This window comes from Salmo salar, chromosome 04, assembly GCF_965601325.2.
Source record: "Salmo salar chromosome 04, fSalSal1, whole genome shotgun sequence".
Lineage (NCBI taxonomy): Eukaryota > Metazoa > Chordata > Actinopteri > Salmoniformes > Salmonidae > Salmo > Salmo salar.
This window is the reverse complement of record NC_138294.1, coordinates 26,062,191-26,078,529: the sequence shown is the minus strand read 5'-3', so window position 1 is coordinate 26,078,529 and position 16,339 is coordinate 26,062,191. Positions and strand designations below refer to the sequence as shown.

Genomic DNA, 16,339 nt, shown 5'->3' with positions numbered 1-16,339 from the left:
TGGGACAAGACTGTAACTATCAATTGGATATCACGAAAATTGGGGAGAAAAAGGGGTAAAAAGTACCCCCCCACAAAAAAATTCTAATATAAAAGCTGAAATGTTTTGAATCAGTAAGTATTCTCAACCCCTTTGTTATGGCAAGTCTAAATAAGTTCAGGAGTAAACATTTGCTTAACAAGTCACATAATAAGTTGCATGGACTCACTCTGTGTGTAATAATAGTGTTTAACATGATTTTTGAATGACTACTTCATCTCTGTACTCCACACATACAATTATCTGTAAGGTCCCTCAGTCGAGCAGTGAATTTCAAACACAAATTCATCCTCAAAGACCAGGGAGGTTTTCCAATGCCTCGCAAAGAAGGGCACCTATTGGTAGATGGGTAAAAAATAACAAAAGCAGACAATGAATATCCCTTTTGATGGTGTATCAATACACCCAGTCACTACAAAGATACAGACGTCCTTCCTAACTCAGTTGCCGGAGAGGAAGGAAACCGCTCAGGGATTTCACCATTAGGCCAATGGTGACTTTAAAACAGTTAATGATTTTAATGGCTATGATAGGAGAAAACTGAGGATGTATCAACAAGATTGTAGTTACTCCACAATACTAACTTAAATGAAAGAGTGAAAAGAAGGAAGCCTGTACAGAATAAATAATATTCCAAAACATGCATCCTATTTGCAACAAGACACTAAAGTAAAACTGCAAAGAATGTGGCAAAGAAATTCACTTTATGTCCTCAATACAAAGTGTTATGTTTGATGCAAATCTAACACAACACATTACTGAGTATCACTCTAAATATTTTCAAGCATGGTGGTGGCTGCATCATGTTATAGGTATGCTTGTCATCCGCAAAGACTAGAGAGTTTTTTGGGATAAAAAGAAACAGAATAGAGGTAAGCACATGGAAAAAAAACTAGAGAATGTAAAAAAAAAAAGTTTTTGATTTGTCATTATAGGGAATTGTTGTGTAGGTTGATGAGGGGGAAAAAAACGATTTAATAAATGTTAGAAAAAGGCTGAAACCTAACTAAATGTGAAAAAAGTCAAGGAATATGAATACTTTCCGAAGGCACTGTGTTCCCTACAGGTTATCGAAAAGAGCAGAAGCTCTTAACTATCCGTTCAGACCCCAGTTCTACTTACCTACACGTCAAAGATAATAAAACAAAAACACTATAGTAAATGCTAGTAATATCAGCAAAAACACTACCGTAAATACTACAGTCCACAAAAAAACACTAGTGTAAATACTACAGTATACAACAGTCTGCAAAAGCACTACATTCATTACTATAGTTTATACTACAGTTATTTTACTACAGTGTTTATATAGTAAGGGAATACCCCTATGAAATGTACAAAAATAAATGGCAAAATATTGGCATTGGACGAAACATATACACAATCGCAAATACCACTCAAATGGACGGCAGATCATCCAAACCTTATAGCAAGTGGCATATGGCAAATGCCAAGTGTCATACAACAAAAATCCCAAAGATGGCGATCGCGCTCCACCGTAGATTTTCATATTGCAAATGGACACAAAGTCAAGACCCAAGGGTCAAATTTTGAAAATGTAAAAAAAATAATCTAAAATACAACCACCTCTAAAAAAAAAATAATTGCTTTCTGGACCTTTTTTTGTCAATTATACATATAACAACCGTGTGAACATACCTTTGTCTTATTTTATTGAGTTTGTCCATAACACCTATGTTTTGTCCTTTTGCATTATATAATCATAGGAAGTCAAAAGTCAGTAAACCATGTCCAAATGGCATAAGAAATGTCCAAATACCATACATAAGTATTGAAAGTACCAAATCAGGATGTTATGTCCATTTGCCATCTTTGATCATAGGAAGTCGGTTTCCAAACCCAAAAGTCAGTGAACAATGTCCAAATGGCATAAGAAATGTCCAAATGGCATTTATACTGACCAAATGATATATCACTATGTCCATTTGCAATGTCTTTCAATGGGCATTTACCATCACAAATTTCACATGCTCAAATATACTGCAGAAATACCGAATTGACTGGCCCGTTGAACTCGGGATGGCCGGGCAGTGATAGTGGTTCCTCTCCATCGCTCGTTGGTGTTCATTTCAGCATGTCAATTTGGTGATGGTTCATCATTGTTTAAACTTATTGCAAATGTACAAAAGTCAGCCAGCAAATCAGCGTCCATCAGTCAATAAGATATCATTCTGACACCAAACTGATACAAACTGACACCAAACCCACTTTGTCCAACTCGTTTAGAAGCCAACTATCACATATTTCAGAGCAGGCCCAAAATTCACAGCGCCTTCTGTTTAAACCATAATAAAAACATAAAACACGTAGTTACGTTCTAGCTTCGGGTTCAGTTCCGACATTATGTTTAGGCCTAGCTGAGGCGACCCCCGAATCATGAGTTTCGGCTCCATAGGTCATTCGGAGCCTGACCAACGACCTTAATTAGTGCTGAAAATTCACTTATTTCGGGTTTTGCTACGGGGTCCCTGAAGGAGCTACCGGACAGAAACGTTAGGGTCCGTCTCTATGAGCCGAGGCGGTTTCAATGCATCTAGTCTTGTGAGTTTGGGACTTTTCTAAATGTCGTCATTTACGCGATGGTCAAAATGAATTGAAGTCATTGCAAATTTACGAGGCTGTTTCTCGGCCTGAGAACCTTCTAGAGCCACATAACTCACCGTGAACTATCGACTTAAGCTCAAGAACATTTATTTAAAGTTTCAGAGCTCTAGGTCTGACGGTTCTTTGATGGTTCTAACGCAGGTAACTATTGCAGGCTCTGTGTGTCTGTAAGCCTCACACTGTGTCACTCCCCATTGACTGTGTGTGTGTGTGAGTTCAGAAAATCACAGAAATCACGTAGAGCTCCGAAACCTGCCTTAACGGATTCGTCTGAACATGCCGCAACTGGATCTGTAACCTTTTGGGGGGAAAAACTAATTTCTTTAACCATCACCCATTGTACGATTTCTCGTAAATTACGATAGATAAATGTCTGGTTATTTTTTTCCTTAGTCCGTAGGTTCATATACTTTGACGTGAAGCGGTCAAATTAGCGCTCTGTCATTTTTTACCTTTAATCCCAGAAAATGGGCCTTAACTCAAAATCGTTGAGGCCTTGACGACGACTTGTTTCTGGGCTAGAAGCCCATTTGGCCAAACCCGTGCTCACCAAGTTTCTTCTTCAAAGTCTTTTCCGTGATGCTTAGTCCATTTCCAATAAGCAGCCAGTCGCCATCTGGTGGAATTTTCCAGAACAGCGGAAAAACGACACATTTTTTTAAAAAATATATAAAAAGGGAACCAAATGTCCGAGACACTTCATTTGATGGCTTCCCGGAAGATCTGGCCCTGGGGCACGACCCAAGACAGTCAGCCTATTTTAATAACACTCGCGGACGTCTAGTAAGGGACCGTACATTTGCAATATGGAGATCCTCATCAATCATAGGGGAAATGCCAAAAAGTGCCCTTCATGTATGGAAATACTACAGTAAAGTCTGCAAAAACACTACAGTGAATACTATAGTATTTATACCATACTATAGTACTTTTTCATGTGGGCGACCAGAGTGAGGTGTAGATTTGGTCCGCGATGATGGGGAGGTGTCCGTATGCAGCTGGAGAGAACAGCGACAGACTCGGCTAGCGATGACCCGTCCTGCTCCTATAGTTGTGATTGAGAGACTGATGGCGCCTCAGGTTAACAGGTGTTGCCTTCAGCCTGCCTTCTATAGGATCAATCAACTGGAACATGGACCCTGCAACAACACACACTCCCCGGCCTTCGTCCTCCTCACACTCTCCTAATGTTAATCCAGACCTCAGACAATGCCAGCGCCTCAACACAAAATGGCTACACAAGCCCATTGACAAATGACAGTAGTAGAGATAGAATCAGTAAAGGAGGCAGTGCCAAAGAGAAGTGCTTCCCGTGTTCATTCTGTGGGAAAGCCTTCAGTTTGCCCAAACAGGTGGCGATCCACCAGAATGCACACTGGGGAGAACTGTTCAGCTGCCACCTGTGCGGGGCCAGTTTCTCTGACTCATTCAACCTGAAGAGGCACCAGAGTCCACATGGGAGAAATCCTACAGCTGCCCAAGTCTGAGAAGAGGTTCTCCCACCAGCACCAGCTGAATATGGACCAGAAGGTCCACACTAGGTCCACACTAGAGAGAGACAGTTTGCCTGTACTCACTGCAGGAAGAGGTTCTCAGAGAGGAGCTGCCTCAGGATTAGGGTTGCACATTTTGGGGAATATTCAGAGGTGGAAACTTTCCATGGGAATTAATGTGAAAATATGGGAATTAACTGAAATGTATGCAAATTAATATTAATACAATTTAAATGTGGATGTTTTTGGCATTGGATATATTTACCATATCATATGGAGACATAAACCTTTTACCTTATAATAAGTAGGCATAATTGCAAATAGAAATAAAAACGATTTAGTTACGTATTGAACTTAAATTGAGTTGACTCTTCACATGGGATGATATCACTGAACAACAAAAGAAAGGGAATATTGTATGATCCCCAATGACCCATCGTATCTCCCAAAAACGTTTTCAACATACATCTGTAAAATGATAGACTAGAAACTAAAGCTTTGTCTGTCTTCCTCTCAGGCTTCCATGTCTTCTCCCTGGACCTCCTCAATGTCCACCTCTTGAACATCATACTCTAAGGCCTCATCTTCACTGTCACTTTCCAACCTTGTTGAGGATGGCTCGTTATCAGGCTCAAAAAGCCTCAAATTTGCCCGGATGGCCACCAATTTTTCAACCCTTGAATTGATCTGCCTGTTGCGTGCTTTGATGTGTGTGTTCCCAAACAAGAACCAGTTGCGCTCTGAGGTGGCTGATGTTGGTGGGATTTGGAGGATGATGTAGGCAACAGGGGAAAGAGCCTCAGATCCACAAAGTCCCTTCCACCAGGTGGCTGATGAGATATGTTGGCACGACTGCCATATTGCATCTCCATTCTAAAGCCCTTGCTTGGAAGTGTACATCACCAGACTGCCAAGAACCTTGCCCTCATCCAGGCCAAGGTGGCGAGACACGGTAGTGATGACACCATAGGGCTTGTTGATCTCTGCACCAGACAGAATGCTCTTGCCAGCATACTTGGGGTCCAACATGTACGCTGTGGCGTGTATGGGCTTCAGGCAGAAGTCTTCATGCTTTTTGATGCATTTCAGAACTGCAGTTTCCTCTGCTTGGAGCAACAGTGAAGTGGGCATGGCAGTACAGATTTCTCTCTTACATCGGCAAGCAGAGTCTGAACATCAGACAGGATGGCATTGTCTCCCTCAATCCTTGAAATGGCTTCTGCTATAGGTTTCAGGAGTTTCAGGCTGCTTACCACTCTCTCCCAAAATACTTGATGGGGCTGTCCATATCAGCAGACTGTGATATGGCCATTTCTTGGAGAGACCCCTTCCCGTCCAGGAGACTGTCAAACATGATGACAACACCATCCCAATGGGCATTGCTGGGCAGCTTCAATGTGGTGCTCTTATTCTTCTCACTTTTCTTGGTGAGGTAGATTGCTGCTATAATTGATGACCCTTCACATACCTAACCATTTCCTTGGCTCTCTTGTAGAGTGTATCCATTGTTTTCAGTGCCATGATGTCCTTGAAGAGCAGATTCAATGTATGAGCAGCACAGTCAATGGGTGTGAATGTGAGGGTAGGAGTGAGGGTAGGACTCCTCCACTTTAGACCAAGCAGCCTTCATGTTCGCAGCATTGTCGTCACCAGATCAAATAGCTTCCGTGGTCCAAAGTCGTTGATGACTGCCTTCAGCTCATCTGCAATGTAGAGACCGGTGTGTCTGTTGTCCCTTGTGTCTGTGCTCTTGTAGAATACTGGTTGAGGGGCGGAGATGTAGTTAATTATTCCTTGCCCACGAACATTCGACCACCCATCAGAGATGATTGCAATACAGTCTCTTTCTCTATGATTTTCTTGACCTTCACTTGAACTCTGTTGAACTCTGCATCCAGCAAATGAGTAGATAAAGCATGTCTGGTTGGAGGGGTGTATGCTGGGAAAAGAACATTCAGAAATGTATCAGTTGCATACACAGCTCGAGCAAGACATTCATCTGCATTTCCATGACTACATTCCTCCATTGAATCAAAAAAACTTCTGATTCCAGGAGGACCATGAGCTGTTGCTATCGATAAGGTGTCTGATTCATCATTTTCACCTTGAATAGAAGTAGAGGGACTTTTGTCAGAGGTTGCTTGTTGTGAGCGCTGAGGGAACTTTATGCACTTGGCCAGAGGATTCTGCATCTTTGTTGCATTCTTCACATATCATTTGGCACAGTATCTTCTACATTGGTTGCAGTGCAATGTCTCCACACATCAGATAGTGCCTGTGGCATTTTCCTGTAAAGATTAGAAAAAATGAGTGAAAACCCCAAATACAATTCCATGTACAGATAAATAGTTAAGCAGTTAGATTAAACGACTCCTTTGTAATATAAATGTTTTAAAATGAAACATGTATGGAAACAGGTGAATTAACACTCAGTTAGCAGGCTCAAGCAAGATGAAACCCACATGGTAGCAAAAACTAACTAGCAGAAATTGTTAACAAGTTAGAAATGATTTAAACACACTTTGCTGTAGGCTACTATTTACTAGTTAACAAAAAAATTATCTATGTCATATAAAATATATTCACCCCACCCAGTATTGTAATCAAAACTTACCAGAAAGCATGTAGTCCTTGGCTCAGACAGTGTAGTAGCGTGGGCTCAATAGCGTCTCAGTGTGCAAGATCTTGAGAATCAGCTGTACATGTGATTGAAGAATACACTGTGCATGCAGAGGGTTGCAATTCCATTGAATTGGGGATAGTTTAACCAAAAGATGCCACAAGACCTAGAATTACCTTGCGTATCCCACAAAAAAGGTTCACTGTTATAAGCTAACTTATTTGATGAATTTAAGCAAAATTCCCCAAATTCCAGGGCTTAACTTCCCATGGACAATTTCCGGAAAAATTCAGGAAATTTACCAGAAGGTTTCCCGACCCTTTGCAACCCTACTCAGGATACACCACAAGAAAATGCACACGGCCCATGTATAGTGACATGTAATGTAGTACTAGTTTGTTTGGAGTTAATTCTGTTGTTTTAGATGTAGTGGGGAACTGGATGATGTGAACTGAGGAAAGAATTAGTATCATGAGGCAGAGTAGAAGGAATGGTGATGGTTGGTGTGATGTCTGTAAAAATGCTTCACTGATGAAAAGTGACAATCTGTGTCCCTATAGGTTTATATTTTAAAATGGGGGAAATGATCGTGCCTTAAAGGCTCAGTGCAATCAAAAACATGAGAGATTTAGATGTATTTTCTCATTGATGTTAGAATAATACTGTGCAATTGTGAAAATTATAACACCCTTTTAGTGTAAGAGCTGTTTGAAAAGCCCACCTGAAATGTCTGCCTGTTTTGTCCCTGCCTCGTGGCACACTAGTTAATAGACCAATAAGATAGTTCCAACCCTCTCTGCCAATAACAGTTAGTTTGAGTTTTCCCCTCTCCACTCAGACCACTCCCAGACAGTCCCAGCTAAATTCTTCCTTGAGAAATTGCTCTTTGCTAAGAAGCTATTTTTGTTTCTTTTTTACCATTTAAATTGAAAAAAGTCACACTAAGGTGCTTAATTGTTACTCAGAAATGATTAGATATGGAGATAAAAACGGCTGCATTGGCTCTTTAATTCATGTTTACTTTACATAATGTAGTGAAGCTGTGTGTAATGTAATGTTGAACCTTTTCCAAGGTATTCTAAAATTAACTTTATCAAAGCGAAGGTAGCAGATTTGTTGCCATAGTGAGAAGTTATTCTAAAATAAGTGCTGTAACATTATTTGAGCGTATGACCATTTTGTTGAAGTTAAATACAAAATTGACTCTGTACTGACTTGGTTATTTTTGTATCATTGCAGGGACTGAGTTTCCCTTATCTCAGTCTAACCAAAATATACTTAATTCTTGAATCAACACGTGGACATAAAAAAAAAAAAAAACTCCAATGGCTCCACATTGTTAGGTACTTGAATCACAGTGTTAGAGGCTTGACTGGTTAACAGTTTATAATATCATGTTTCTGTGTGTACAGCAAAGAGTTTCTTATATAAACCTTTATGCTTTTCTGTTCAATTTGTCTTCACAGTCTGCATTCCATGAAGACCAGCTGATGTCCGGTGTTGCTGACGGGAGAGACTGGACCTCTGCAGCGGCTGGTCACAAACCCTGGCCATGGATCAGGACTCTGGATCAGGAGCCGTCACTCTTCCTTCCCGAGTCACAACTAGGACCCAACCGTGAGGGACAGAGACTCCACCACCACACAGAACACAACCAGTGGACAGGTGGACTGAACAACCCCAGTCCTGGTGGTCATCAGAGAGGCAGAGACTCCAGTCTGCAGCCCAGACCCTTATCTTCACAGTCTCAGTGCAGGGATGAAGCAGGGCCTGGGGCTGATAGAGATAGACCCTCCTGTTCCTATGATACAAACACCACAGTATCCATGATGAAAAGATCCGGTCACCCTGGGGTTCAGCCTTCACAGAGCGTGGTGGGAGATGCTCCTGGTGGTAGTCTTTCAGGAAGTCTGTCTTCTTTGGGGTCTCGTCTAATGCCTGCTGACTGGGTTCATAGAAGGTCTGAGTCTGGACCTGGGGCTAGCCTTCCTCAGCTACCTCATGGTTACCCCACCAATACAGACAGGGTCAGGATGGACGTTCACAACGAGAAGTACCTAGCCTATAACACAGCACACAATCCCAACAACACTCAAACAATGGCTAGAGGTCAAGGAGGGAGCTCAAAGACTAACCACCTGAGGGTGGTCACTCCTGCTTCTACCTCCTCTGGTGTCATTGGGTCACAACGTGTAAGGCCGACCATTAGGACAGATGCCGACAAGCCGTACGCCTGCCTCACGTGTGGGAAGCGCTTTGCTGAGGCGAACTATGTGAAGAAGCACCAGACTGTTCACACCAAGGAGAGGCCCTTCAAGTGTAAGCTGTGTTACAAGAGCTTCTCCTTCCAGAATAACCTTATCAGACATAGGAGTGTCCACAATGGGAAGAAATCGTAGAAGTGTGTGAGATGTACGCAGGGGATATCTGGGAACCATTCTTTAGTTGACAAACACTACATGACCAAAGCTATGTGGACACCCCTTCAAATTAGTGGATTCGGCTATTTCAGCCACACCTATTACTGACAGGTGTATACAATCGAGCACACAGCCATGCAATTGCCATAGACAAACATTGGCAGTAGAATGGCCTGTACTGAAGAGCTCAGGGACTTTCAACGTGGCACCATCATAGGATGCCTTTCCAACAAGTCAGTTCATAAAATTTCTGCCCTGCTAGAGCTGCTCCAGTCAACTGTAAGTGCTGTTATTGTGAAGTGGAAACGTTTAGGAGCAACAACGGCTCAGCCATGACGTGGTAGGCCACACAAGCTCAGAAAACGGGAGCGGTGAGTGCTGAAGCCTGTAGCACATAAATTGTCGGTCCTTGGTTGCAACACTCACTACGAGTTCCAAACTGCCTCTGGAAGGAACGTCAGCACAAATACTGTTCATCGGGAGCTCCATGAAATGGGATTCCATGGCTGAGCAGCCACACACAAGCCTAAGATCACTATGCGCAATGCCAAGCGTCAGCTGGAGTGGTGTAAAGCTCGCCAACATTGGACTCTAGAGCAGTGGAAACGCGTTCTCTGGCGTGATGAATCACGCTTCACCATCTGGCAGTCCAATGGATGAATCTGGGTTTGGCGGATGCAGGGAGAATGCTACCTGCCCAAATGCATAGTGCCAACTGTAAAGTTTGGTGGAGGAGGAATAATTGTCTGGTGCTGATGATTCTGTGCTTCCAACTTTGGCAACAGTTTGGGGAAGGCCCTTTCCTGTTTCAGCATGACAATGCCCCTCTTCACAAAGCGAGGTCCATACAGAAATGGTTAGTCAAGATCGGTGTGGAAGAACTTGACTGGCCTGCACAGAGCCCTGATCTCAACCCCATCGAACACCTTCGGGCTGAATTGGAACGCAGACTGCGAGCCAGGCCTAATCGCCCAACATCGGTGCTGGACCTCACTAATGCTTTTGTGACTGAATGGAAGCAAAACCCTGCAGAAATGTTCCAACATGTGGTCGAAAAGCCTTCCCTGAAGAGTGGAGGCAGTTATATCAGCAAAGTGGGGACCAACTCCATATTAATGCCCATGATTTTGGAATGCAATGTTCGACGAGCAGGAGTCCACATACTTTTGGTCATGTAGTGTATTATAGTTTTGTGAAGTGTATTGGGGTAAGATTTTTTTTTTTTTGATTACCAGGTCCATCGTTTGAGCATCTGGGTACGCTCATATTCTTATATGTAAGAGCGTCTGCTAAATGACGTAAATGTAAAATACAGACTTGTTGTTTGGTGTGCTGGCATAGCCTAAACACGGTCATGTTATTATATTCATACACTGAATTTGGTTTTGCCTATGTTCAGTTCATAACAAACATTTTGCACAGGCACAATCTTTCCACTATTTTGGATTTGAGTTTTCTCCCGGGTCCCTAAAACTCCTTGCTCCGCGAGCGAAGCTGAACTCGAAAAGACAACTTTACCGATGTTAACTATATTAGCCTAGGCTAACAGTGATGTATTCATTCGATTTATGCCATTATTCTGGTGAGTACTGTTTTATTTAGTCTAAGGCAACAAGTTATGGCAAGAGAAGCTCCATGTATCTAACTAGACAAGCAGATGAAAACATCACACAACACCCATGACTGAGCCTGGCAGACCGCGAAAAAAAACAACATTAAACGGCGTAAGATTTTACATGCCACTGTATCCCGTCAAAAATCAACATAACCCATAGCCGGATTTCTCATAATCGGGATACGAGTTCATCCGGGATATTGTACGGGACGTGATGTTTATATGCCTCAACTCAAAAACATAATACTTGAGTATCTTCAAAAATAACGGGATATTAGTGCGCATGTAAATGTTTGGCGATAAATGGAACTATTTCGAGTAGAAGAAATATGAGACACATATGGATAACCATGGTAGTAATTGAAAGGGAACACTGGAGATTATGGGGAAATGCAGACGAAAGGTAAGGACACAACGGTTACCTGGCAAGACGGAATCCAAACATTACACTGGATTTTATGTGCATTTTACATTTATTGTACTTTCAGCAGCATCTGTCTAATGAAATCTTATCACTAAAGGAAAGAGCTTTCAATTATTAAATGCATATTTTTATTGCTTTGTCATTGAGCAACTTAAGCTTTACGCAATCCAAAAACGGTTCATTATAGATCGCAATCTGGGTCAGGTGGGCATCATTGGAAAGCTTATCCTATTGCCAAAAATGCCTAGGTAAATTATAAAATAATGTAGGCTTTTCATAAGGCTTAACACAAGGCCTGGTGAACAGTGGCGGTTCTAGACCATTTCAACTGGGGGGGGGGGGGGCAAGCTGGGGCCAGTTGTACTGTTAGAGGGGCCAGTTATATTAGACGTTATTGTCCTCATCGTTTTCTTCACTGCATTAGCAGGCAAAAGACCATGTTCATAATCATCATCGTTGCCATTGTCTAATAACGGATGTAAAAAAAGAATGATAGCAAAAATTAGTTATGTAAAAATTATTTCACACTCCACATTTAGGGGGGCCACAAGGGGGTACACAATTGTTGTCACAGGGGCACTGCCTGATTCAACTTGTCAACTAATCATCAAGCCCTCAATAAGTTGAATGAGGTGTGTTGGTCCAGGGCTACATTAAAAATGTGTACTGTTGGGTACTCGAGGACCAGGTTTGGGAAACACTGGTAGTTTACATAAGCAGTACCGTATTTCAAAGAGCAGCGCGCATAGCCTTTTCATTTAGCCACACCCTTTACACTGAAGAGAAAGGGTATTATTGGTTGGCATCATAGTTTAAACGGAAATGAACAGTGGCCAACAACACATTCCACGTTAGCGTTTTTACGGTTATTATTTAGACTTTAATTAACACCATGGGACTCAAAATATGACTTTAACTGCACAGCATCGCATACTTACCCTGGGTATTGTTTAATTCGCGTTGGAGACAGGACTTGGTTGACAGATGTTATCTAGGTAACGCTAGCTAGGTGCTAACGTTAGCTAACAATGGATAACTGTGTGGTTTTTCACACTCAAATAGCCTCAATCTTGGAGGTGCTAGCGAATGCAGCCGTGGCAGACATCTGTAAACTCATAGAAAACGACTATGCAGTGTTTCGTTTGGAAATTTCTCAAAGCCAGAAAGAAAACGGGGCATTGCGGAGGAAACTGCAGCTTTTGGAACTGAAGGTGGCACGGGAGCGCGTCCTCGCCAGTCGTCCCAGTAGTGTCAAGATCCTCGACCAATACAGAGGAATGGCAAGAGGTACATTTTGCATGAGGCTACGGCGCCTTTCGCCATTCATATATACTGTAGCTCAGTGCCTGTCGCCGCGTTCACCTCTGCACATTTGTTCAGATGTTACACAGAATAGGGTCTTGGTCAGTTTTTGAATAGTATGCAATCATTCCCCTGATTACTTAGTTATCTTGCGCAAAGACACTATCATATTCTAACCACTTTTTTTTACTGCATTTCCTATTATTCACTTAGTGAAAACAATGTGATGCATGGAACAATCTAGTGTTCTATAAATAGTATATCAGTAAGTAATGAGAAGTGTTACCTTACATCCGGCCAATTTTAGACAGTATTAAAACTGTAAATAGTGTACAATATACAGTTGAACATTGACAGTATCTAACGACCTATTTTCCCCCAATCACTCTCTCAGGTGATGGAAATCTCACTGGAGGCCACAGGAGCTTTGTGAAGCCAGCGGGGCACCATACATGGAGAGATGACCAACCAATCACTGTTGATGATGAGAGTGGAACCTCAACCCAGCACGTTATCGTGATAGAGGTTAGTTTAATAGTGTTGCATAAAAAATGTGTTACTTTGTAATCAAATGTGGCCTGTTTATTTCAGAAAGGCTCCACTCAGCTATTCACTTGCTTGTGTCCTAATTTATCTGCCAAAGGGGAGCTTGTGTTGTGAGACTTCCCTACGACATTGCTATCCAATTCTACTCATGTACCGGTAATAACGTCCTATTTTTTGGTCAGTCTGCAGATGCAGAGGCTACAGGTCCTGGGGTCAAGCTGGAGAAGACTGAAGGAGAGGTGGAACCACGGCAAAGCAGAGACATCCAGACTGGAGCGCCCCCTGTAGCCACGAAGGACCCCACCATCGCCCCAGCGCCTCTCAAGACCCGACGCAGCATCACAGAGGTCAGTGGAACGCCGAAAGCCGCCTTGAAGTCAGAGACAGACACAGAGACTTTAACTGTAACACACAGGCTCTTACACCCAGGATCCGACCCAGAGAGACTGGTGCCACTGGGCTGTCCTCCTGCTCCCGGATCAGAGTACTTACCGGTATTTCATCAGAGCCAGAGGACGGATCATTCCCATGGTGATGGTGACGCTTTAGACACTGGGGTTGATCTGTCTGGTTCTTACACTACAGAGATGGACCCTGACAACATATCCTTGAGGTTAGAGACACAGACTGATCTGTCTAGAGGGGACTGGAACCAGTACAGTAGTAGTGTATACTCTGAAGGGTGCCTAGATAAGAAAGGGGAGGTTATAGTGGTAGATGAGGTGAAAGTGGAGGGCTACGCTCCTCCCACATGGAATGCAGATAGTCACCTAGGAGACGGACACTTACAGGGCAGAGATTTCTTAGATTACAGGGGAAGTTCAGAGACAAATCAACATTTTGTCACCCACTCCCCTTTACACACGCTGAGGGATCGCGACCCAGTATCTCCGTCGATGGGGCCTCCTGATTCACATGGCCACGTCCTTTTTGATCAGGTATTGAACTCAATCGACAGGGCTAGAGCCCAGGCTCAGGGAGGGGGAGCAACATCAGGCAATAGTAAAGAGAAACGGTTCCTTTGCATGTTCTGTAACAAAGGTTTCAGCTGCCCCCAGAAAGTGGAGATCCACCAGAGGGTCCACACAGGGGAGAAACCCTTCAGCTGTACCCAGTGTTACATGTGCTTCGCCCAGGCTGGTGACCTGAAGAGGCACCAGATGGTCCACACAGGGGAGAAACCTTACAGCTGCCCCCAGTGTGAGAAGAGGTTCTCCCGCCAGCACCAGCTGAAGAGGCACCTGAAGGTCCACACGGGAGAGAGGCCGTTCGCCTGTGCGCACTGCAGGAAGAGGTTCTCAGAGAGGAGCTACCTCAGGATACACCAGGAGAAAAACCATTCTACTCTATAACATAGAAAGTCACCATTCCACTCGATACCATCTGACGTTTAGATCAAACCCTGCATTAAATACAGATGAATTGTAATTGTTGTCAACAGAAAAGACCCACAGATACATTTGGAATAACGAGAGTAACCGATTTCAGTGTTCAATTTTCCTGGGTAGAATATTGCATCCAGTGTGATATACACTGAGTATACAAAACATTAAGAACCTCTGCTCTTTCCATGACATAGACTGACTAGGTGAAGGCTTTGATCCCTTATTGATGTCACTTATTAAATCCACTTCAATCAGTGTAGATGAAGGGGAGGAGACGGGTTAAAGAAAGATTTTTACACCTTGAGACAATTGAGACATGGATTGTGTATGTGGGCCATTCAGAGGGTGAATGGGCAAGATTTAAGAGCCTTTGAACGGGTTATGGTAGTAGGTGCCAGGCGCACCGGTTTATGTTGAGAATTGCACCACTGCTGGGTTTTTCACGATCAACAGTTTCCTGTGTGTATCAATAATGGTCAGACATCCAACCAACTTGACACAACTATGGGAAGCATTGTAGTCAACATGGGCCAGCATCCCTGTGAAATGCTTTTGACACCTTGTAGAGTCCATGCCCTGACTAATTGAGGCTGTTCTGAGGGCAGAAGGGGGGTTGCAACTCAATATTAGGAAGGTGTTCCTAATGTTTGGAATACTCAGTGTATAAGGCATATTTAAGCCTAAAAAGTCTGTTACATATTATGCTTAACTGTGTAGGCTATATAATGTTCACAAATTCCTATTTCATTACTTCTGATAAACTGAAAAAGATTTTATAGTTAATCAAGTTCATCCAGATGTTTAGTTGAGACATTACATTTGACATTTTAGTAATTTACCTGGGGTGCCAGGACCGAGAAGAGCTTTGACTGGGCTGAGCTTGAGCTGACCTACCTGTAGGTTGGACGGCCAAGAGACCAGAGGTGGCAGAACGGAGTGCTCGGGTTGGGGTGTAGGGTTTGAGCATAGCCTGAAGGTAGGGAGGGGCGGTTCCCCTTGCTGCGCCGAAAGCAAGCATCTTGGTCTTATAGCGGATGTGAGCTTTGATTTAAAGCCAGTGGAGTGTGCGGAGGAGCGGGGTGAAATGGGAGAACTTAGGAAGGTTCAATACCAAACCAACTCTCTAATAGAGAGTTGCAGTAGTCTAGACTGGAGATGAAAAGAGCCTGGATTAGGACCTGCGACGCTTCCTGTGTGAGGAAGGGTCATACTCTACGGATGTTGTAGACTATGAACCTGCAGGAGCGAGTCACTGCTTTGATGTTTGCAGAGAATGACAGGGTGTTGTCCAGGGTCACGCCAAGGTTCTTTGCACTCTGGGAGGGGGACACCGTGGAGTTATCATCCATGATGGAGAGGTCTTGGAGCAGGCAAGCTTTTCCAGAGGGGAAGAGAGGTCTTGTCGAGGTTGTGGGCCAACATCCAAGCTGAGATGTCTGCCAGGTACGCAGAGAGACGTGTGGTTTTCATATGGTGCAATTAACTCTTGTTTATGTTTAAAAACAAAATGTTAATTTATTTTCTAAGACTTTCATTGAGACTCTCTTTAGTATACATCACATCTGATCTCACCCTATTCTGCGTACACCCAACAGCGCTTTATAACCAATAGACACTTACTAAATATACCTACACATACCCACATACTAACAACAACTGTACACGTCAAAATAGTTTAGTCAGGTTTGACTGATGACATCATAGCTGATATATATATCCACAACATCATATTTATGTCCACCATGATGGGTTTAACAACAATGAAGTTCTGTAACAGTATAGGACTGAAACGTAGTGGGGATGGGTAAACACTCCATGTTGAAAGTGTGTTTTATTATCTGTGGGAGTGTATGTCTGTGTAATCTGTATC

At 43.0% G+C, this 16,339-nt stretch overlaps 1 protein-coding gene across 4 annotated transcripts in view; it reads left to right on the top strand.

Annotated features, from left to right (window-relative positions):
• Nucleotides 1-16,339, top strand: part of LOC106602498 (uncharacterized) — a 38,209-nt gene that overhangs the window by 15,472 nt on the left and 6,398 nt on the right. For all 4 annotated transcript variants that reach the window (XM_082974203.1, XM_045717520.2, XM_045717522.2 and 1 more), the window contains exons 7-9: nucleotides 8,244-9,096; nucleotides 12,933-13,063; nucleotides 13,267-15,912. In XM_082974203.1, the coding sequence (XP_082830329.1) occupies nucleotides 8,244-9,096; nucleotides 12,933-13,063; nucleotides 13,267-14,436 (2,154 nt within the window). In that variant the 3' untranslated portion in view covers nucleotides 14,437-15,912. The remainder of the gene's footprint in view (nucleotides 1-8,243; nucleotides 9,097-12,932; nucleotides 13,064-13,266; nucleotides 15,913-16,339) is intronic.